A 25148-nucleotide genomic window follows, 5' to 3' on the forward strand; every position below is an offset into this window, starting at 1 on the left:
TGTGTGTTTTGTCATTTTAAATAAGTTTTCACAAACTTGAATCCAAAAGTCAAATTCCGGAGCTATAGACAAGTCTGTCACCCATTTCGAGATGGGTAAATACATTTTATCTGTATACGAAAGTAACATATGTATTGTTGAGAGTTTTTTTGTTGTCAGAGAAAGCTATCTAATATCTTTAGCTAAAACAGGCGGTTGGAGCGTACCCTGAAGTGTTGGAATTTGTTTCTTTATCATATTTTTAACTTGCAGATAATGAAAAAAAAATCTATTTTTTTAATTTGTATTTTTGGAGCAAGTATGTATATGATATAAACATATTATCTGAGAAAAGATGGTGGAGATGTGTAATTCCTTTCTGCTCCCACACACCTAAATATGGTGATTGGTTGTTAAGTTGAAAGTCTGGGTTATGCCATATGGGAGAAAACCCGCAGGGCTCCAATTGGGCTTTTGTCATTTCTAGCGCCTTCCACCAGGCGGTCAGGGTGGCGGAAATCATTAGGTTTTTAAAACAATTGTGTCGCTTAATCGATGTTGTAATAAAGAGTCAATCTAAAAGTCTGAGGTTATTACAATCCTTCTGTTCTAGTTCCAGCCAACACTAGTATCTATGTTGGGTTGTGCCCATAAATAATATATTGTAGCTGGTTAGCTATAGAATTATAGCCATAGAATTTGGTGCCTCTAGACCTCCTTTGGATTTACTTTTCTGAAGCATAGATTAACTAATCTTTGCTTCTTTTTTTTTTTATTCCAGTAGAATTTTGTAACTGCCAAGTCCAACGACTGGAACCCGTTAGACCAGTGGTCTCAAACTCGCGGCCCGCGGGCCAACTGCGGCCCCCGGGACGATAATTTGCGGCCCCCGTCTTAATATGAAAGATTAATGTTCGTGCGACCCGCAAGATTGATATGAATGACACTTGTTGTGTTCGGAGCTGAATGAACCAATCACGGTGAGGTATACGGCTCTGGAGGGCGGGACATCGGCCGGGCTGTCCAGTGCCTCGCTCACTCACTCATTCATTCCTCCAATCAGCTGGGCGGAGGAGAAGCCGTGAAGCCGATCACTCCGCTCGGCGCGCACAGTCCTCCGCTGCTCTCAGCAAAGAACTGAATGAGGCGCTATGATCCGTGATCCAGCCTGTGTCTGTGTCTGTAGCCATCTCCGCGAGTGAAACTGAAACTTAACAGTAAGTGCGTTAACATGACACTTGAGAAATTCGGAGAACTGCCGTAATCCAATACGATCGGAGAGCGAAAGTGCGCATGCGCCACAGACCCGCGCGATTGAAAGTTAAAGTTCAACCCGAGACTCATTCCAAGTGGAAACACATATTACAGAGCCCCAGAGATGTCTCTTTCAAAGCCTGCCGTGAAGAGAAAGGTCGGTGATGAGCACAGACAGTTTCAAGAAAAGTGGGGAGTGCAATATTTCTTTGTTGAGCACAGGGGCACCCCGATGTATCTCATTTGCACTGAAAAAGTTGCGGTGCACAAGGAATACAATTTGAAACGTCATTATACTACGAGACATGCTGAGGAGTACGAAAAATACCAGGGAGATGAGAGAGCCAACCAGGTTGCCAGTCTTAAAACACGTCTTCTGAGGCAACAGGATTTCTTCAAGAAGGCTACCAAAGACAGTAATGCAGCAGTCGAAGCTAGCTACGCCGTTTGTGAGTTGATTGCTAAAGCAGGAAAGCCATTCACAGAAGGTGAATTTATCAAAAAGTGCATATTACAGGCTGCACATATTGTCTGTCCAGAAAAGAAAAGTCAGTTCAACCACATCAGCCTTTCTGCCAACACCGTGGCAGAGCACATTTCTGACCTGTCAAGGGACATTTATGATCAACTGTGTGAGAAAGCACAATGTTTCAGTGTATATTCAGTGGCTCTTGATGAGACCACAGACATCACAGACACTGCCCAGCTCGCAATATATGTCCGTGGTGTTGATGACAATTTTGAAGTGATGGAGGAGTTGCTCACAGTAATTCCAATGCATGGCCAGACCACCGCTAAGGAAATATTTCACCAGCTGTGTGATGCCATTGAGAATGCTGGTTTGCCATGGAAGAGCTTTGTTGGAATAACAACCGATGGAGCCCCATCAATGACAGGGAGGAAGAATGGACTGGTCGCACTTGTTCAAAAAAAAACTGGAAGAGGAGGGTGTGGAGGAGGCCATAGCTCTGCACTGCATTATCCATCAGCAGGCCCTTTGCAAGTCCGCTATCGAAGCAGTGGATCCCTTGGCTCATATAGGGGGATTCTACTCCCCCTACTTTCTCATTCCAAAAAAGACAGGTGGATTACGCCCTATCTTGGATCTGAGAGGTCTCAACCGTTACCTCAGGGTGTTGCCCTTCAGTATGCGAACTACGTCGGCCGTGTTCACGTCAATCGATCTGAAGAAGGCTTACTTCCACGTCCCTATTGCTCCTCAGCACAGGAAGTTTCTCTGCTTTGCCTACAGGGGTCGCCACTGGCAGTTCAGAGTACTCCCATTTGGGCTGTCACTCTCTCTCAGAGTGTTCACACGTGGAGTGAAGGCGGCACTTACACCCCTGCAGTCGAGGGGCATGAAGGTGCTCCCTTACTTGGACGACTGGCTGATATGCGCACCTTCCAGGGATCAGCAATCCGAGACACGTCTGCGTGTCTACGGCATGTGTCACGACTTGGGCTCATGGTCTACCTGGAGAAGTCCTCTCTTGTTCTCTCTCAGCAGATTCTGTTCATCGGAATGTCGTTGGACACCACCTCCATGACTGCTCGACCATCCCTGGAGAGGGTCGACAATGTGCTCCACCTCGTCTCTCTCTTCCATGCCAATGGGATGCTGCCTTATGTCCTTTTCCTGCATCTGCTGGGCAAGTTAACGTCCATGACGACACTTCTCGCTGCGACCATTGCAACAGTGTCTGCTCCGCTTCCGGCTCAACCCACTGCTGCACCATCGGAAGCACTTTAAAACAACCATTGCTGCATAAAAAGTATTGTACATGGAGTAAAAATCAGTCATGCAATACAGGTAAAACAAAAATAACAATTAAAAAATTATAATAAATATAAGTAGGTAAGTAAGTAAATAAAATAAATATCAATAAATTAACGAGATGAAGCAGTTTCTAGAGAAGCAGCGTGAGAATGCTGAAATGCTGCATGAAAAATTGTAGACACGTGAAATTTTCGGAAACATGGATAAAAGATAGAATTTAATTTTCTCTGCCAAAAGGTGAAAATAAGTTGTATCTACCATGCACCGGACTTCAAGGTTGACCTTTTCACTGAATGCTTAGAAAATCTACTGTCTAAAATTAACAACAAGCACGTTTTTCCTTGTGGTGACATACAGTAAATACTGATTTGTTAAACCCTAACAATAATGCACATATTGAATATTTCACTAATACAATGTACTCATTAGGACTTCACCCATTAATCACACAAACAACTAGAATTACGACCCACAGTGCCACCTTAATAGATAACATATTCACCAATGTCAAGCTAAATGAGACTCGGAGTGATCTACTGATTAATGACATTACTGATCACCTCCCGATTTTCACTAATTATGTATGGCATCACAGTATTAACATCAGTCAAACACAGATATTTTATAAGAGGCTTAGGTCAGATCGAAATATTACTGCATTTAGAAATGATTTGTTAACTCAAAACTGGAATTCTATCTATGATGTAATGGATGTGAATACAGCGTATGGCTTCATAAACAAACTTGAACAAATTTATGATAAACACTGTCCAGTAAAGATATTTCATATCAAACAAAATCCTAAAAACAAACCATGGATGACCAAGTCTCTTATAAATGCTTGTAGAGTAGTTTTTACTTATATAAGATATTTATTCAACAAAATATAAAACAGGCAGAAGCTCGATACAAGAAATATTGTAATAAACTAAATGCTATTTTAAAAATCTGTAAAAAACTGTATTGTACTAAATTGTTGGACAACAAAAATTATACTTGCAAGTTATGGAAAATCATGAATGAGATTATTAAGAAAAAAAAATCTAAGCCATTTTATCCTGACTATTTTCATGCTAATAATGAGAAAATAGTAAATACAAATAATGTCGCAAATAAATTTAACAAGTTTGTTGTATCTATCGGTCATGACTTGGCAGAAAGTATACCCACTCAAATACGGAACTTACACTCAATGTTTCTGGACCCAGTCAAGGGCACTGAGATACACTTGGTTGCAAAATGCGCAGCCAAATCTGCCACTAACACACAAGCTAATCAAGCTTATAATAAGCAACATTTTACAGCCACCTAACTCACATGTGCAACATCTCATTTATGACCGGGATGTTCCCAAACAAGATGAAAATTGCTAAAGTACTCTACTAGAATATTCCTGGATCTAAAAAAAGCTTTTGATACAGTAAATCATGAAATATTATTTAAATAATTAGAGAGAATCGGAATTAGAGGTGTAGCTTTAGACTGGATACGAAGCTATTCATCTAAAATATATCAATATGTGACAATCAGAGGGAGCATATCAAATAAACTCGAAGTCACATGTGGTGTACCCCAGGGCTCAGTTTTGGGTCCTAAATTGTTTTTACTATAGATAAATGACATATGCAAGGTCTTTAGTGTCTTAAAAATGGTACTCTTTGCTAACGATACAAATATTTTCTGTGCAGGTGAGGATTTAAACAAGCTGGCCCCAAGTGTAAACAAAGAATTGTGCAAGCTGTAACAATGGCTTGATTCAAACAAACTGTCACTAAAACTTAACAAGACAAAATTTATGTTATTTGGTAAAAAAAAAAGACATTAAAAAAACTATAAACATTCCAGTCAGCAATGTGAATATTGAGCATGTTAGAGAACACAAGGTACTGGGAATAATATTCGATGACTTGTTAACATAAAATATTCATATAAGTTAACAACAACAAAAACTAGCTAGAAGTATATTCTATTTAGAGCCAAAAATATGTTAAATCAGAGGGCCCTTCAAATCATTTATTGTACGCTGATCCTGCCTTACTTGACCTACTGTGCTGAAATTTAGGGGAATACCTATACAAGTCACCTACATCCCTTGATGGTACTCTAGAAAAAAGCAGTAAGAATCATACACAACGCTCCCTACAATACACATACACACGATTTATTAATTAAATCTAAATTATTGAAATTATATGATTTAATAAACTTTAGGAATGTGCAGACAATGTATTAAGCGTAAAAAAAACTGCCTCCCTTACAACTTGCGAATTATCTTCCAGACCAGGGAATCGAAATGTGATTTGAGAGGGAAACATGTATTCGTACAAAGTCATATCAGAACAACACTAAAATCATTTTTGATCTCCTGTACTGGTGTTAAACAATTGAATAACTTAGACTTTGAAGTGACCAACACAGGGACATTGGCTGGCTTTAAAATAAAGTATAAATAACTTTTGTTCAAAAGATACACTGATCAAAATCCATAAATTCTGATATGATGACATTTGCACACAGGGTCACAATGTGGGTGAAAACCCTAAACTGTAAACAAGGCTTGGTGTTCCTAAACACACACAAAGCTGAACCGTTATCTTTCAAGGACTGTTAGTCACTTGGGAGCTATTACGTCTTTGAAAAGCCAGTCTCTCCCTCCTGATTGCCGAAATACCTTCTTATTCTAGCTTGAAAAACAACATGTAATTAGCGAAATGGTCTTTAAATGCTCTGGACAAAATCTTCTCAACAATGAGAACTGGACCTGGACAACGCTAATGTCCGGGTGGAACTTTCATGTCTGGATTTGCTGAAGATAGCTGGGGAAGATGGCGGCCGCTGTGTCTAGCCTCACTCGAAGTTGAAAACACCGAGGACATCTATCTACCTATTCATCACGCTGGTGGCTGGGATGCTTCTGTTAGGGATCGGAGCCCTCTGGCTGCATCGAATCCTCAGAAAAATGCAGGAAGGGCAAAAAAAGGCAGTGGAAATTTCCACTGTGGCTCTGAGCACCATCACTGGAGTGCAAGCCGACTTGTCCAAGGTCTGTGACGACATGTCACAGGTGAAGAACGACCTAGCTGCATCCAACATTGCCACGAACAGAATGGCAATGAACTTGTACTTGTCTACAAAGCTGAACAACCTGGAGATGATTGCTCGTCGGAACGCAGCGATGAACAGAAATTGTGACGAGGAAGGAACCGACTGAAGGGAGAGCTATGCTAATGTATGCTATACTTTTTCTCAAAATAAGTAACAATATCATTTCAAATTATTCAATATCATTCGACATAATTCCATATCTTTCAACAGCATTCCACCTCATTCAATATGATTGTTTTTTTGTTTTTTTGTTCATTTTTCCTTTCGGACAATCATAGAGACAATTTACAGCAATCACTTTTCACATACAATTATACCCGAAAAGAAAAAGGGCTGACGGGATGCTGAAGCCGAAGCTTATTAATTCCTGTTCCCAGAATGCAAAAGGACGCAGAAAAAAAAAAAAAGAGTGGTAAATTGTCACATATAGTTGTGTGGATTATCAAGTTGTTGATTGGTGCAAATGTTTGTCGTCCAATAGTCTTTGTTGATCAAAACATTGATTTGTTCTCTTGTTGATCAGTTTGGTCCAGTAGCATTGGATAGCTAAGGATAAATGGCAGCCGGCATCCAGCCTTATATGGAGGACCAAAAGTGCCAAAATTAAATGAATACACCAATAAATAATTAAATAAATGTCATGAAATAATTAAATGTATCATTTATTAATTAAATATGGAATTAAATAAACCAACTAGAAAAATTCCCGCGGAAATTTTGAATGGGACTGCTGACTTTTGTAATTGAGCTGAACAGTTTAAAATTTAAACCACTGGAATCGGTCAAGAAATGTGGAAGTTAACCATAATCAACATCAACTAAAAGTATCTCACTGTCCCTGAAAATGTATTTAAAAAAATGTAAATGAGCTGAACAGTTTAAAATTTAAATGACTGGAATCGGTCAAGAAATGTGTAAGTTAACCATAATCTAAAAATATGTCACTGTCACTTTAAGAGCGCACATCCATTTTTGACTTGGAGCCGTCACGCGCCCCACATTCCATTGAGATTGAATGAGAGAAGCGCCCCTTCAACAAAAGCCTCTCGCGACTTAACGGTTGAAGATACAGATTCAAGAAATGACTCGTTAGAACGGCAAGGGTTTGGGGAACACGAGCATGTTCTCATTTTCTTAATCGGATAAAAAATGACCAAATGAGAGCAGGTTGAAAACTTATGATTTATCAGAAATGGAGAGAGGAAGGCGCCTGAAATTAACATGTAAAAGACAGGCGAATTAGTCCGACTTCTCTTGCTTAAGGTGAAAATAAAGGTACTAAATGACACCTTAGCCAAATAAAAGTTTGTTTGTCTGAAAGAAGACACTCGTGACTACAAAATGTGAGAATTTGATGTCTAGTGAGCAAAGATTGTGGCCATGGTGACGAGTTGAAGTGACGTCACGCATCCACATTGCATTGAGATTGAATGAGAGAAGCACCCCTTCAACAAAAGTCTCTTACGACTTAACGGTTGAAGATACAGATTCAAGAAATGGCTCGTTAGAACGGCAAGGGTTTGGGGAACACGAGCATGTTCTCATTTTTTTAATCGGATGAAAAATGACCAAATGAGAGCAGGTTGAAAACTTATGATTTATCTGAAATGGAGAGAGGAAGGCGCCTGAAATTAACATGGCAGAGATAGGCGAGATGGTCCGACTTGTCCGAGCTTAAAGGGAAAATAAAGGTACTAAATGACACCTTAGCCAAATAAAAGTTAGTTTGTCTGAAAGAAGACACTCGTGACTACAAAATGTGAGAATTTGACGTCTAGTGAGAAAAGATTGTGGCCATGGTGACGAGTTGAAGTGAAACTTTTTCAAATACATTATTTGGTTCCCGGCACTGGATGGCTAATTAGCCAACAGAGTGTGTGAGAAAGCTAATTCAGTCACTGTCTTTGAACCCGCACAGGGGGGGGGAGCTTTCATTCCTTAAAAAAGATTTCGACACTGAGCTAAAGATGGGAAAAATTCCTACAAAATGAGCTAAAATTCGTATCGGTCAGATAACGTATGCGCGCGCAGCGTGTCTTGGAAAAAGGTGCTTGATGTGTGATCTTCTCTTCTCTTTTCCCATTCATTCCCAATGGGGAGTTAATTTGGGAGTTTTTTGGGAATAGCGTCGCCATGGTAACTGGGAATTCTTAGAAAAATAATAGCGCAGCGAGTCAGATCGAGCCGCATCGTTTGATACCTCATTTGTGCCGGTGCGATCTACGGTATGGGCCGCATTTTTGCGGAAAAATCGCTGGAATAATAAAAAAAATAAAATAAAATAAACCACTCTCCTAGGTAGAATAACAATATGTGCCTGCTTGCTCCGCGCGGAGCAGCAGCGAAGCAGTCCCATAATAAAATAAAATAAACCACTGTCCTAGGTAGAATAACAATAATTAAAAATTCCCGCGGAAATTTTGAATGGGACTGCTGACTCTTTGGTAATGAGCTGAACAGTTTAAAATTTAAACCACTGGAATCGCTCAAGAAATGTGGAAGTTAACCATAATCAACATCAACTAAAAGTATCTTACTGTCCATAAAAAAATGTAAATGAGCTGAACAGTTTAAAATTTAAACCACTGGAATCGCTCAAGAAATGTGGAAGTTAACTATAATCAACATCAACTAAAAGTATCTTACTGTCCCTTTAAGAAACATGCACATTCACGCACGCACATTTGACTTGGAGCCGTCACGCGCCCCACATTCCATTGAGATTGCATGAGAGAAGCACCCCTTCAACAAAAGCCTCTCACGACTTAACGGTTGAAGATACAGATTCAAGAAATGGCTCGTTAGAACGGCAAGGGTTTGGGGAACACGAGCATGTTCTCATTTTCTTAATCGGATAAAAAATGACCAAATGAGAGCAGGTTGAAAACTTATGATTTATCAGAAATGGAGAGAGGAAGGCGCCTGAAATTAACATGGCAGAGATAGGCGAGTTGGTCCGACTTGTCCGAGCTTAAAGGGAAAATAAAGGTACTAAATGACACCTTAGCCAAATAAAAGTTAGTTTGTCTGAAAGAAGACATTCGTGACTACAAAATGTGAGAATTTGATGTCTAGTGAGCAAAGATTGTGGCCATGGTGACGAGTTGAAGTGACGTCACGCACCCACATTGCATTGAGATTGAATGAGAGACGCACACCTCAAAGAAGAGCCTCTCACGACTTAACGGTTGAAGATACAGATTCAAGAAATGGCTCATTAGAACGGCAAGGGTTTGGGGAACACGAGCATGTTCTCATTTTCTTAATCGGATAAAAAATGACCAAATGAGAGCAGGTTGAAAACTTATGATTTATCAGAAATGGAGAGAGGAAGGCGCCTGAAATTAACATGTACAAGACAGGCGAATTAGTCCAACTTCTCTTGCTTAAGGTGAAAATAAAGGTACTAAATGACACCTTAGCCAAATAAAAGTTAGTTTGTCTGAAAGAAGACACTCGTGACTACAAAATGTGAGAATTTGATGTCTAGTGAGCAAAGATTGTGGCCATGGTGACGAGTTGAAGTGACGTCACGCACCCACATTGCATTGAGATTGAATGAGAGAAGCACCCCTTCAACAAAAGCCTCTCGCGACTTAACGGTTGAAGATACAGATTCAAGAAAGGGCTCGTTAGAACGGCAAGGGTTTGGGGAACACGAGCATGTTCTCATTTTCTTAATCGGATAAAAAATGACCAAATGAGAGCAGGTTGAAAACTTATGATTTATCAGAAATGGAGAGAGGAAGGCGCCTGAAATTAACATGGCAGAGATAGGCGAGTTGGTCCGACTTGTCCGAGCTTAAAGGGAAAATAAAGGTACTAAATGACACCTTAACCAAATAAAAGTTAGTTTGTCTGAAAGAAGACACTCGTGACTACAAAATGTGAGAATTTGACGTCTAGTGACAAAAGATTGTGGCCATGGTGACGAGTTGAAGTGAAATTTTTTCAAATACATTATTTGGTTCCCGGCACTGGATGGCTAATTAGCCAACAGAGTGTGTGAGAAAGCTAATTCAGCCACTGTCTTTGAACCCGAACAGGGGGGGAAGGCTTTCATTCCTTAAAAAAGATTTCGACACTGAGCTAAAGATGGGAAAAATTCCTACAAAATGAGCTAAAATTCGTATCGGTCGGATAACGTATGCGCGCGCAGCGTGTCTTGGAAAAAGGTGCTTGAAGTGTGATTTTTTTCCCATTCATTCCCAATGGGGAGTTAATTTGGGAGTTTTTTGGGAATAGCGTCGCCAAGGTAACTGGGAATTCTTAGAAAAATAATAGCGCAGCAAGTCAGATCGAGCCGCATCGTTTGATACCTCATTTGTGCCGGTGCGATGTACGGTACGGGCCGCATTTTAGCGGAAAAATCGTGGAATAATATATAATAATAATAACGACAAAAATAAACCACTGTCCTAGGTAGAATACTAATATGTGCCTGCTTGCTTCGCAAGCAGTCCCATAATTATTATTATTATTGTTATAATTAATGACACATTTATTTAATTATTATGTGCCTGCTTGCTTCGAAGCTGCTACTCCGCAAGCAGTCCCATAATAATTAAATAAATGTGTCATTAATTATATATATATATATATATATATATATATATATATATATATATAAATGATTTCTGTATTTATTTCATGTTTCTGTGTTGCAGCGTTTCATGAATTTATTTTATCTGTCAAACTCGCCCGTCAAAGTTAGTGGGCGGTGCTGATTCACTCAAATCTTGTCTAATCGACTGCTTCGGCCTGAAGCGGTTAGAAACATGGCAGCTACAGTGATGGATTTTTTTGCTGATATAGAGTGATCGAGGCTTGTTATTGTGCAAAACCATCATAAAAATAAAAGTGATATGTCTACTATTTCGCGTACAGTTTTGGCGGTGTTTCCATTGAAGAGTGAATTGCTTCTGAGGTGTAGTTCTCGTAATGTCCTGCCTCGACTCTCGCGAGATCTCGCCGCAGTTCTTATAGGCGGTCACGTCAGGCTAACGGCTCCTCATGAACGTCACTAGAATAAATAGTATGCGTGTATGGAGCCGCGGCAGCCTTGGCTCAATAAGACTTGTTGTCCCCACAGGAAGCAATTCCAACACAAAAGCGAGTGGCCCTGTACTTCCTTCTTCCTTTTCTTCATTTTACCGGGCGGGGTCACATGACTACAGTAAATGCGAAAGAAGTGACTTCCATTTCAACACGTCTCAAAAAGCACCTCATGAGAGCGTAAATGTGAGTCTAATGGTAACGCACCTATTGAGGTCAATACCGCCACCCAGCCTATCGAATTGTGTTTACTAGCTACTCACTCTGCATCAATTTATTTTCTGAAATGGATTTGCCTTGATTTGGTGAGCAGGGTGAAAAATCAGGTGTTAGGAGCTGCCCACCAAACTTTGATGGGTGAGTTTGACAGATAAAATACATTCATGAAACGCCGCAACACAATGACTATGAAAAAATGTATTAAATAGAGAAATAATATATATATATATATATATATATATATATTTACAAATAACCATAATATATATATATTTAAAAATAACCATAGGTGATTTCATTAATTAATGACACTTTTAATAACACATTGATGTATTTAATTCCATATTTAATTAATAAATGAAACATTTATTTAATTAATGACACATTTATTTAATTATTTAATGGTGTATTCATTTATTTAATTTTGGCACTTTTGGTCCTCCATATGAGGCTGGATGCCGGCTGCCATTTATCCTTAGCTATCCAATGCTACTGGACCAAACTGATCAACAAGAGAACAAATCAATGTTTTGATCAACAAAGACTATTGGGACGACGAACATTTGCACCAATCAACAACTTGATAATCCACACAACTATATGTGACGAATTATCACTCTGATTTTCTGCGTCCTTTTGCATCCTGGGAACAGGAATTAATAAGCTTCGGCTTCAGCATCCCGTTAGCCCTTTTTATTTTCGGGTATAATTGTATGTGAAAAGTGATTGTTGCAAATTGTCTCTATGATTGTCCGAAAGGAAAAATTAACAAGCAAAACAAAAAATAATTATATTGAATGAGGTGGAATGCTGTTGAAAGATGGAATTATGTTGAATGATATTGAATAATTTGAAATGATATTGTTGTAACTTATTTTGAGAAAAACTATAGCATACATTAGCAGAGCTAAATTAGTTAGTTAGTACTACTACTTCAGTTTTTGACGTAAGACGTGCACCAGTTAATGATTAGATGCAGAAAAGAGAGAGTAAGAAAGAACGCGCACGAAAATGTTACAGTGAATAAGAAACGAGAATAAAAGATGACAAACAGAAAAGCTGACATCCTGTCTTTGCCCTTGATTACAAAGAAGTATGGAATTACTACAGATATTAAATGATATTGAACCATACAGAATGATATTGAATTGTAGTGGTTAAAATTCATGTACTGAATGATGTAGAATGATATTGAATGATATTTAAATATCTAATTAAGTGAAATGATATTTGGTGAAAATGTACAATAAGTAGTATAAGAGGATTTTAATTTAAATTTTTGGTATGGAATGGAATTAATTTAATTTAGGTGTGTATCGGCTATTGGCAAATGCTACAATCGGCGTGGAAGAGACAAAAAGTGTTTTTACCGCATTCCAAATGTTATTTGTGGAAAGGGGGAAGCAGCAGAATAATGTGAACAAAGATCATGGACTGCTGCGATCAGCAGGTCCCAAATGACGTCTTATGAACAACGTTCGTGTTTGTTCGGATCATTTTATTTCAGGCTTTTTTAGTTTTACTGTAAATAAGTTTTACTGTAAATAAGTTTTACTGTAAATAAGGTTTTCATTTCACTTTATTGAATTGTCCCTTGTAAGGCGATTTGGTTTGCAGCAGTTCACAAGCATACAGCATAACAGTCACATATACCCACAATGATAGTATTATTAATAATAATACTAAAATAAAATATGACCAGTAAATTGCATCAAGGGCTCAGACATAAACAAGGCAGCTCATGAACAGTCACTGGACCAAGTACAGTGCATAATTTGAAAAACCTAACGACTACTTTGTTAGCATATATGAAATAGCTATAGATAAAGTGCAAATAAGCAATAAAAATAACTTAAAAGAGCATATATATACAGCAGCTGGAGTGATGCAGTTTGCAACAGTAAACAATTTACAGTAGCCAGAAAAGATAACAAAGAGTACCTCCTCCTCTCTGCAGCGTTTAGAGCTTGAATGAAGAGAGGCACAAAAAACAGACAAACTTGTATCTGTTTTTAGTTGCTGGGGGAACACTTAGGCAAATACTAGAAGGAAGAAGCTTGTACTCATGGTTCGAGGGTGGATTTTGCTTTCTTTTTGTTATTAACTAAAAACAATGTTCTATTAAATTAATGTGCTTTTCGGAAACTAGACCAGCAGAGCAGAGCTCCGAAGTGAAAGCAAGATGTAAAAACATATGTCAATATCCCACAATAAGGAAAATCAACACCGCTCACTTTGCTGATTTCTTTCTGTAATAATGCAGGGTGTCGGACTTCCAATATGGCCGTGAACTAGAAGGTCACGTTCGGACCTGCTCTCTGTAACAATCCTGTTTAGTCCTTAAATTTGGGCTGAAAAACGCTCCGAAACGGTGGACATTGACGCAGTAATGCCTGCTGGTGGGATAACGACCAAGGACAATTCAAAAGCAACCCAGTCTAAATTAAAAGACTTTGGGCAACATGGCGTAAAACAGCCCGCTAGCAAGGAAGCTATTGCTGCTAGCAACGAAGCTACTACTCGTAGCAAGGTTAACCCCGCAGCTAGTGTGGAAGCTATCGAAGTAAACATCGACACTGCCAACATGTCAGTTGGCAGTAAAGACCAACAACTGCACTTGGCTAAGGATGAACTATTGGAAGAAATACATAACCTGAAGACAGAGGTTGCAGGAAGATTTGACAGTGTCTTGAAAGCAATAGAGGAAACACGGAAGGAGGTCGCTGAATGTACAGAGCGCATATCTTTTTTTTTGCGAAAGCTCAGTATTGTTCATTATGTAATCTTACCGATTTGACATGTCATCATCATTGCTCTATCTCTCTCTCTTTTTCCTCTTTTTCTTTTTTTTTGTATGTGCGTGAGAATGTGCGGGTGTGTGTGTGCATGTGTGCGTGCGTGTGAGTGTGTACTCATTAATTCACCTAAAACCTATTAAAACAGAGTGCATATCTGAAGCAGGGGTACGGGTGTCCACTGTGGAACACGAACAGGTTGACGTGAAAGCTGAGGTGGAAAATCTCCAGAAGAGAAACTAACAGCTTGAAGAGAAGCTGATCAATTTGGAAATGAGATTGGAGAAAATTCAAGGTATCTAAGATTTTATGGACATCTTCCCGGCTTCCTCTTCATAAGCTTAATATCGCGTAATGAATAAAAAGCTTAATGTCCATAAAAAACAAAATACTGAGCTGATTGTTTTGATATTTTCAGTGGTTGATGTGGGCATAAGAAATGTGCATGTGAATGTTGGTGGTGATTGGCCATAGTTTTCTAACATGAAGCCACGTTAAACGTTTTCTCTATAGTAAACGGCTATGGGGTAGAAAAAGCTTAATGTCCATAAAATCCCAAATACTGTGGTGATTGCTTTAATATCTTCAGAGGTGAAGTGGATAAAAGTAGAGATGTGCGTGTGAATTTTGGTGACGATTCATTTAAGTTTTCTGACATTAAGCTTGTAGAGCTTTTTTTACACGCACATTAAGCATTTTAGACTCCCTAGCTTTTGACTCTTATGGGGTTAAAAAAATGTATACATACATAAATATATATATATATATATATATATATATATATATATATATATATATATATATATATATATATATGATCATGATCGTTATTCCACTCAGATTTGTCGATCTGGTTAGGAACTCCCCCAATTACAGCGGTTTTCTCCTTGTAGCGAAAACAAGCCTTCTTGTCTAATGACGCAGAAGACTTTTCAATTTCGGCAATATTTTAATTTTACACGCAATAGATTACTTGTGAAATAGCAAGCGCTCTTGTCTATTATGAACATAGCATATATAAGCAATCTCTCATAATGAACGACCGCATGGAAAGAGTGCTCTCTCTCTCTCTCTCTCTCTCTCTCTCTCTCTCTCTCTCTCTCTCTCTCTCTCTTTCTTTCTCCAAGACTCTACTCCACACAGAGTACGTTCTTGTGACGCAACAAGTCGGGTCTTGGTAAGCCCGGGCTCAAGAACATACTTCCCACGCACGCTTATCTCGCTAGCGTATTTCCATAATTTATCACAGTTTTATCATGTGACTAGCTTTAAATTTATGTATATTACTATTTAGATTTTTCAAAATGTGTTTGTACAACATACATTGGTTAAAAACCTTACTTACGTCCTTGGAATTCGTGAGACGTCATTAATGGCGGCCCAAGTATTGTTCCAATTGAAAGCATGCATAAGCCAAGACCACACAGATTTCCTGGATGTTGTTCTTTTTTGCTATCTTAAACCAAGGATGCATCAGTTGGTGCTTGGTGAAAGACTTGGCTGGGAAAATATCCCAAGATGCATTTCGTACGTCAAGGAACAAATGGCAGCGAAGGAGCATCACGTTTGTTCTTTCATTTCTGGCAGACTAGGCACGGCATGTGCATTGTTATTATTGCAATTTACCATATTATATATACATGTATTACTATATATTAAATATGATTTACTATATACTATACACACACATTCAATTTTTTTTTTTTTTTTTTACAGATGTACCATAGTTTCAGGAGAATCAGAACTAAACCTGTAACTCACATCTATATAATCCCAAATTGGATAAATCCCATGTATAATATAAAATTATACTTAATATATTACTCAAAATTATATAACATCTAGTCACATGGTACACAGTTAGGCCAATGCGTCACAACCAGGAAGCTCACAGTCAGAATAACATAAATAACCCTTATGGCTTTTTGCGTACTTGCAATTGGAACAGTATTTGGGCCGCGACTGATGACCATTCAAGACGTAAGTACGGACAAGAATACATATTGAGAAACGGCCCATGTCTCCTTCACCCAACATAGCTGAGGATCATTAGCAGGCTTCATGCAGAGCTGGCTGATTAGCTGATCGTTTGAAACACCTGTGTTGGCCGTGGGAGACATGGAAAACAGGCTGGATAGGGGTTCTCAACAACCGCGGTTGGGAACCACTACTTTAGAATGCTTCTATAAGTACAGAGCAAACATGGGAAAACCAGTATTTTTTGTGTTTTTTACCTTATATCTCAGTTATTCAAATGTCACACACAATACACGCCCACGTGCACAAAAATTCTGGTCTGAAGAAGATAAGCATTTTAGAATATGATAAAAGGACTCAAGGGTAAACAACAAACAAACACAAAAACTCAACATAAGACAGAGGGTTTACAAGACAGTTAGGTTAAATAGTGATTTGGGGGGTGTACAATATGTGTTGTTATATGAAAAAATTGGTGGGTAGAGAGGGCAGGGTCTCAGAGGACATGAGATCAAAAGAACATGTGCTAACACACAGAGGACACACTGGCTTTAGATGAGGGGAAAGTGGGCTCATTCGGATTGACAAAAGGAATATACCACCCCTGTGACTCTGAATGAAATTCCATTCGGATTCAGCCTTTTCCTTCCGATTGAGGTGTTTATATGGATTTAATAATAATAATTTCATTCAGCTTGGCCGTTCGGATTCATTTTAATCAGAATAAATGGCTCCTGCATGTAAACCAGGCTTGTGTTAAATGAACTTAAACTTTCAGTTCAGCTTTTTGTTTCTTCTGCCCCCTCTTAAAAAATTCATTCTATCATTCACCTTCAGCAGTGTATTGGGTCCATGAATGGTTTGACAAATTCCAATCTGCAATGCAGGCTCTGACAGTTCTTCAAATTCTCTTTTACTTAACATACTGAAGATTAAATATGGGATAATCTGTCATGGTATTCAACAAGATAAATGGCATAATACATCTGCTTTAATGAAGACTATAGAGCACTTTCAGTTAAACTCAGAGATGCAATAGCTGGTTGAATCTACTGTGTTTCACGATGTAGCAGACTGAAGAGAACAAGTAAAACTTCACCTGAAGAAAAACCTAGAATTGTTAAATTGTTGGTTATAGATTACGGTGCAAGACTTTATCATTTTTATATCTGATTGTTGGTTAAGAGTTAAGAAACAAAGGGCTACTGTCCTGTGATTGGCTGGCGATCAGTCCAAGGTGTACTCTGCCGCTCGCTCTCGCCCAAAATCAGATGGGACATGCTCCAACCCACCAAATTAAGACAAACACTATTTAAAAGACTACTTGACACTAAGGCTGTTTGCCCACTCAGGTGATTTTTGTGCAAACATGTTGGGTGGTCACAGGCTTCTTGTGCAGTACGAACGGCCAGAGCAGTTTATCTAAAAGCAGTGATGTGTACAGAATTAAAACTGGCATCCTATCCATACGAAACTTACATGCACACTACAAAGCTGTCAACCTATATAAATTCACTTCCATAACAATTTGTCTGTATTTCTACTTTTTTTTATTATTATTTTTACATTTTCTCAAGAGCATTACTGCAGGACAGTTATTGCAATTTTTAAAGCACTAGGATAAAAACAAAAAAAATGCATACTGTTCAATTGTGCACTATAACCAAGGGTGCACATAAAAATGTTGGCGTAGTTGTCAATTGAGCACCAAATGTTTGATGTAAATTTTTTGTTGTTGGGTGCTCATTCTTTTCATGCCCACCGACCTCATGGATGAACGTAGACTTAAACGTACATCTGGAAAAAGTGGGGCCCGCGGGCCCATCCACATTATCTGCAGTCATTAGAGTCAAATTAAAACGTCAAGTATCTGCTGCTTTTATTTTTATGTACATAAATGACAGCAGAGCAGCAACTTGGCTTCTGTGTTGTCAACCTAAATGTATTTTCACTTCATTCATTGACTCCTCGGGCAACTAAGGCCCGACCGATATACCAATTTTTGTAAGAAAAAAAAAATACTGATTACGGACTAATCTGCCAATTATTAAAAAAATATATGTATAATGCATAAAAATACCCCCTCCCCATTCCTTTTCAATGGGTGTCACTTACGCACGAACTTCAAGACTCCTCCAAGTAGCATGCAGGCTAAACCATCTAGCATTTGCCGTGAGGACTATTACTAACGGTTTTATTCCATCAAAGTGTGCAATAACCGACCCAGATTCCGTTGCAGTTGGCCACGATGCACTTAACAGACAAACGTGGACGCTGGCTGGCGGACCTTAGAAACAGCATAACGTTAGCTAGCAAGAATTAAGCTACAAAGAGTGAGTACTCAAGACGTGGGTGGATTTAAAATGGACCAAAGTAAAGACAAAACAGCATCAGTGACGGCGCAGGATCTTGGGTAATAAGAAAAACCTTTCCCGTTGGTAATATACTGCAACAACTCAATATGTTTGAATGAAACAAGTGAATGTCAGGCTTAGTGAACATATGATGATGTTGTTTTGCTGTTTAAGAGCACTCCATTTACCATTAAATATTGAGATCAAATAGGATTCTTCATATGTTGGACTCTGAAGTGTTTTTTCGGGAAAGTAAGAAAACGATTTATTCGAGACTCGGTTGTTGATGTGGACGAGAATCTTGAGTGCTTATGACGGCCACCCGAGCCCAGGTATATATATATAATAAAATCAATTTAAAATTGTCTTGCCCTTGTTTGTGTGTGTGCCTTTATTGGGAGTGCTGTTCATGTTGTACACAATTTGGCCACTTAGGGGCAGTGTGGCTCTACATACACTGTATAAATTAGGGGTGAGCGAGTACATCACTATCTGTATCTGTTCAACCATCTAAATTATCTGTATCTGTATCTGTATTTGGAGGGAGCAAGGACCAAAACCAGAAGTGGGTGTGGTTTGATGGGAAATAAGGGGGGCTTACATCGGTAGTAATTTTTTTTTTTTTTCACACTAAAATAAATGGTAAAATAAAGTGTGAAATTGATATGGATTGATCCAAAGTTGCTATATATATTTTTTTTTAATCGGTGCTTTCAATCACAAAAGTAAGAAGAACTATTTTTCGAACAAGTTTTTTTTATAAACTTAGAAAATGTATGTGTATGAATAATATTTACTGAACAGTCTGAGAATTGAGATTCATTGTGTGCGTGTGTGTGCCTGTGTGTGTGTGTGTGTGTGTGTGTGTGTGTGTGCGTGTGTGTGTGTGTGTGCGTGTGTGTGTGTGTGTGCGTGTGTGTGTGTGTGTGTGTGTGTGTGTGAGTGAGCAAGTGAAAGAGAGAGAGAGCAAGAGAGAGAGAAAGAGGTGTTTGTACGTGTGTGCGTAATTTGCACCGAGGCAGCCAGCAAGTGTCAGTTACAGGCGCGTCACGAAAAGAGTTTAGTTTGTTAAAAGCACAGCCTACGTATGTATACGTTACATAACAAAACAAATTCACTAAGTAACTTTGACAAACATATGAACCAAAATACGAGTAAGCTGAAGAAAATTAAGGAGAGACAAAATCTTGCGTCGACGAAGCTCAAGCTGCCATATCAAGAATGAGAAGCCGTAAGCAGCACAGACGCTTGTGCAGCGGAGGGGAAAATGGGTGGAGCGGGTGCTGCGTGTGACTGACTGGCCAGATACACTTGGGCCAATCACGTCACGGAGAAAAGAAAGAAAGAAAGAAAAAAATGCAGCCTGCAGCAGTGAAACAGGAGCACTGGAGCACGGATACGGATAATAAGGAATTATATCCGGGTTAAGTTTGTATATGGAATAAATGAATTATCTGTACCGGATACTTGTGTTGTACGGATATCCGTCTCATTCCTAGTTTTAACAATTTATATTTACCTCTAAGCTGGAAAAATAACTCACAAACTAAGGGTAGCGTCCATCATTTCAACGTCTTGATTTACAGAGTTTATCATCTGTTATCCTGATAAAACTATCTAAAAAATGATGTGGTGCTCCGAAAGTTAAACTTGAGTCTCCTCCAATTAATAAATCAATCAGGTATTAATTTGAATAATCAATGACCCAATTTACGCTACTCACCAGTGAGTGAGTAGTCGCCAAGAAATTTTTAACATTGTTGAAACTTCTTTGCTTTAAGAAAAACTGTTGGTGAACGTCTGGTGAATGTCTTTGCGACCTTAAACGAATCCTGATAAGAAAAAAAAATCAACATTCTCTACCTTCAGAAACACAAAAAGTATATGTTGATAAGATTCATATTAATGCTTAGTGTGCATTATTAGTGTTAATATTATCCCCTGTTTAAATTTAACTCTATCTCTCTGTACATCTTACATTTCAAATGTAATGTCAGTGATGACGTTTGAACATGTGAGAATGACGTCTCTGTTTTTTTATTTTGAAGTCATCTCTTCATGGGAAAGAAGAGAATGGCATAGAACAAGTGTAAAAGGGCATCATTCATAAATCATGTTTTGCCAGTAAAATAATCGGTCAGTTAATTGGTTACCAGATTTTTTTCTGCCAAATAATGGCATCAGCATCGCCGTCCAAAAAAAATTTTAATCAATGTCTAAGGGTCCTACTACTCTCTCTTGGTTATCAATTATCAGTTAAATCACAAGTACTGTGAGTTAAGGTAAACAGCAGAGCATGTTTTAGTTATTGCATCTGACCTAAAATAGAATGGTTGAAAGGTTCCCAACAGCTGGTATCCACAAAGCTCAGTCGAATTGTGGAAGAACAGCGGTCACAGCGCTGGCAAGATGAAAACACTGATGGTTAATATTTCAGCTGTACATGTTCCAGGGCCAAATGAATAATGTGTCAAATCTCCAGAAGGCCTTTTCTCTCAGCTGTGCCGCTAAATTCAAGACGCCATTCATCTCAAGGATTTGGGCTACATTATACCGTATGATTAAATGTAACATAAAAATTGTACGTTTCTTGTAATGGTCTGCCTAACGAGAGCAAAAGTCTAGCTCCTGTGACCTGATGTAGCTACCCATGTAGTCTTATAAGGTTTCCCCATTGTGCAGGTGACTACAAAGCATGATGAGGGTGCGTTGTGCTTCCATCCACTCTTTAAGCGCATGCATGTCTGAGATCCTTTCTGTAATGGGGCAATGTTCCACCCGAACATGTTGGCATGACATTCGATTGACAACTGATTACATCCCCTCTCCACCATATCACGTCCTTGCCCCTATCCGGCACACCAAACATAATGTACACTGTACAGTAAATTTCCTTTTGTTTAAAGGGACATTCAGTGATCCCCACCGCCATCTAGTGGTAAACTACTCATTCATTCATTTTAAAAAACGACTGTGTCTGTCAATATTATGCCCAAAAAATATTGTAATGCATGAATGTATTTTTTTATATACTGTATAATCGTAGGTCTAGTAATCTAATTATATTACATGGCTGTAGTCTCACCTTATTAGAGCTGCCATGTTTCGTATTTCTGTAATACACCACCACCAACAATGAAAAAGTGTTTTTAGTTTGCAAAATACGTTTATTTCCATTCAACAGTGTAACAATTTGACAAAACAATTTCGCAAACTATTTACAAATGTGTGCAACTGTGGTACTATTTACAATTATGTGGATGTTTCAAATACAGTTTTTCTTTTTGTAACACTCTCCTGCGTGCAAGGAGAGGGAGCAGGGTTTGCACAACAGATTACTTTCACTTTCCATTGTCCGTTTCGCGTGCAGACGGCCTTTTTTTCCGGGGAATAGCAAGTAGCAGACTGTACACACTCCTCCGATGAATATGCATTGGACTCGGGGCACTCTTCGTCGTCCGATTGAACGTCCGCCTGAGTGTCCGCCTGAGCGTGCTCGGTTGTGCTCCGCGTTTTCCGGTGTTGGCATCGCTAGCCCGTGAACCTTTTATGACGTCGTCATAGCCGCCGCGTCAACGCTTCCAACTTCGCCGTCAACCTCGGAGTCACCATCATCATCATCGATGATGATCATTGTCGTCATCAATGTGCTCTTTATAGCGTTGGTCGATGCTTTTCGTCTTTGAAAAAAACGACTCGACCGTGAAGCTGCTTGCAACTGGTTGCCATTATTGCTTCTTCAGCCATTGTCCCCTCAACACTCTAGCCCCGCCTCACGTCTTCTGCTGACGCCTACCTAATCTTGTCAAAAGAGAGTCATTGCTGCCATCTAGGGGCCAAAAATAGTCATTAGGCTCACTAGACCTGCTTGAAACTTTCAACACAGCTGGGGAAGGCTTTCCTCCATCCGTTTCAAATTTTTTTAAAAAAAAAATTGGATGACGTCTTTTAACGTCATTGGCGGCCCTCCGTAGGTTTTTGCTTGACGTCTTTTAACGTCAGTGGCAGTGAAAGAGTTAAGATAGCTTCATGTTTCATGTTAAATTACTAAAGATTATAAATTATATTGACACTACCTTCAAATAAATTTAATGGGGAGCTTTTACTAAGATGAGCTCTGAGGAAATTCAGTTTGTGTACACTAATTTATGGTCACTTTTGTTACCACCAGAACCGTGAATAATTGAGTTACTTTAAAACATCAGCATCCTACTGGTAAGGATGGAAAAATTTTGCAAGATATGTCAAGTCAGAACCTTTCTATAAACAAATTTAAAAAAACTCTGAAGTGAGAGTTAAATATTAGTCAGCGTTCATTTACTTAAATTTTTGTTCATAAAAACATGGATGGATGCACTCCATAAGTGTCAACACCTTTTTATCTACAGGAGTTAAAGGATCTTTGTGCAGTTTGTCACTTTTTTATTCGCGACTGCCACCTCTGGCCCAAAGTGTGACTGCAGCATCTGTGTCAGGCTCGTTCATGGTGGACGTGCAAGTACGTGCACGATCTTAAAGTGACAGCCACAGTTGACAAACGAAGACATGACTTCAAATGAGGTAAGAAAAACTCCCCCCCTCCCCTCATCAAAGAAACTGTGGAGTGTGAGGATCCCCACAGTCTACGATAAAGGGAAGATAAAAGCTGATAGGTGTAGTCAAAGTAAAACAGGCAGGGCTCTTCGTACTCATCTGGGTATTGGTGGAGCATGCATGATGTAGAAAAAGCTTTAATATTACATTTTTAAACTGCACAATGCACCTTTAAATACAATGTATTATTTCTGTACTCAGTTCATTTGCATCTTAAATGGGCTAATGTTTTAAAGCTACTTCTTGTGCAGGATTATATATTGAAACTAATATGAGACAGACAATCTGGTAATCATTTTACAATGCTTTTACAATACATCACTAATTTTGACAGGGCTAAATAGTCTTACCTCTGCAGAATGGCACAGGAAAGTCCCACACTGAAACACCAGCTGCATTCGTGACACAGGTGAGCAATGAATAGCCATCTAGGACGTAGCCAGAGATACACCTGTAACGGATCTTCGCCCCTACATTGAACTGAGTTCCATTCAGTAGTCCTTTAGGTGGAATGCCCGGATTTCCACATGAGCTGCTCCAGAGCTCTAGAAAAGTTTACAAAAAAATTTAAAAAAATCAGAGACGAGAGAGAACGAGAAAGAGAAAGTTCAAAACATGATGGTTGTATTAATAGCTCAACAGAAGTCTGACTATATTGGTCTGGCATTATTTCAACCTGGAATTGTGAACAGGAAAACAACATATATTAAAGAATGTAGAATATTGACGCCTTCTTAAAATAATCACCTAAGTCATTTTTTTCAGATTTTTCAGGAAACACAAAAATTTGAACCATTTGCATCACGATGAGATGATTTAAGCGAAAAAATATTTTTTGCAAAAAAAATACATGGGCTAACATTTTAAGAGAGTGAAGATATGTGCGTAGGACCTCATCCTCTGTGGGTGGTCCCATTTTGCGTGAAGGGACATATTTGCGGAAATGCACAGTGGATGTGGATATGCGCATTTACTGTATGCGTGCAGATTAACTTGTCCATTGTGTGTAAGCACTCCCGTGAATTGCCCAATTTATCATCTGTGCTTCACTTCAAGGTGTGAATCTCTATCTCCGGACTTTGTTCAGACTGAAAATCAACAATGTGTCAACACTTTCAAATGTTGCCCCATTTGTCACCTATTATAGAGGTCACATTTTAAAGAACTGCTCCCATTAATTTTAGCAGATTGACTTGAATCTGTGGGTGTTTTATTTTAGGATGTTCCTTAAGAAAAATAAAATAAAATAAAAACTAAAAACATTTATATGTAAAGGTTTATTGTGCCATTTTCTAAAAAATTAAATCCTAATGTGCCCATAGCCCAACGTAAGTACCCCAATTATTATTAATTTCGTTTTCTTTGTTGTTGTTGTTGTTGAGAAGCACTGCTAAAGGCAAGTGTCATTTAATATTCTGTTCTGATCAATAGTCTACCTAACCTACCTAATAGTTTACCTAACCATTTTCATAAAAGGAGCTCTTGATTTGATTACCCAACTGTTCAGTAGGGAACTGACTTTGGGTATCAGGTCCCTGTCTATTAGCAAACACCTTGTTCTACTGTTGCTATTGACTCCTGTTCAGTGTTCTTTGTTGGATTGGATGATTTAGGTCCTATCATTAATAACAAATAAACAAGATAAATTGGCAATTTTTCCCAGTTTGTTCATGAGCCTCAGTAGTGTGTAGAAAAACAATCACAGCCACAACAACCTTCTCCACTTGCTGTCACCGTTACCAGCCTGCTCACACACTGCTGTGGGAATGCCATTCAGCTCCTCAATTAGGAGTTGTTGCTAATCAGGAAAAACATGCTAAAAATTATCCCACAAATTGTTCAGTTGGGTTAAGATCGGGACTGTTGGCAGAAGAGCTTCAAAATCTCATCTCAGCCTCTCTCTGCATTAAGTTTGCCTTTAATAATGGCAAGCCTTTTTTGGTGATGGAGATACTTCACACTATATCCCACAGCCTTCATCAAAAGGTGAATCAATCAACATAGTGCTTTCTCCAGCTCCTCACTGTGACCCAGGGATCC

At 38.8% G+C, this 25148-nt stretch overlaps 1 protein-coding gene across 2 annotated transcripts in view; it reads right to left on the reverse strand.

The window, feature by feature from the left end:
* Positions 1–25148, reverse strand: part of LOC144057714 (CUB and sushi domain-containing protein 3-like) — a 566138-nt gene that overhangs the window by 427147 nt on the left and 113843 nt on the right. For both annotated transcript variants that reach the window (XM_077575584.1, XM_077575583.1), the window contains exon 4: positions 23459–23653. In XM_077575584.1, the coding sequence (XP_077431710.1) occupies positions 23459–23653 (195 nt within the window). The remainder of the gene's footprint in view (positions 1–23458; positions 23654–25148) is intronic.

Source organism: Vanacampus margaritifer, chromosome 9 (assembly GCF_051991255.1).
Source record: "Vanacampus margaritifer isolate UIUO_Vmar chromosome 9, RoL_Vmar_1.0, whole genome shotgun sequence".
NCBI classification, from domain to species: Eukaryota; Metazoa; Chordata; class Actinopteri; order Syngnathiformes; family Syngnathidae; genus Vanacampus; species Vanacampus margaritifer.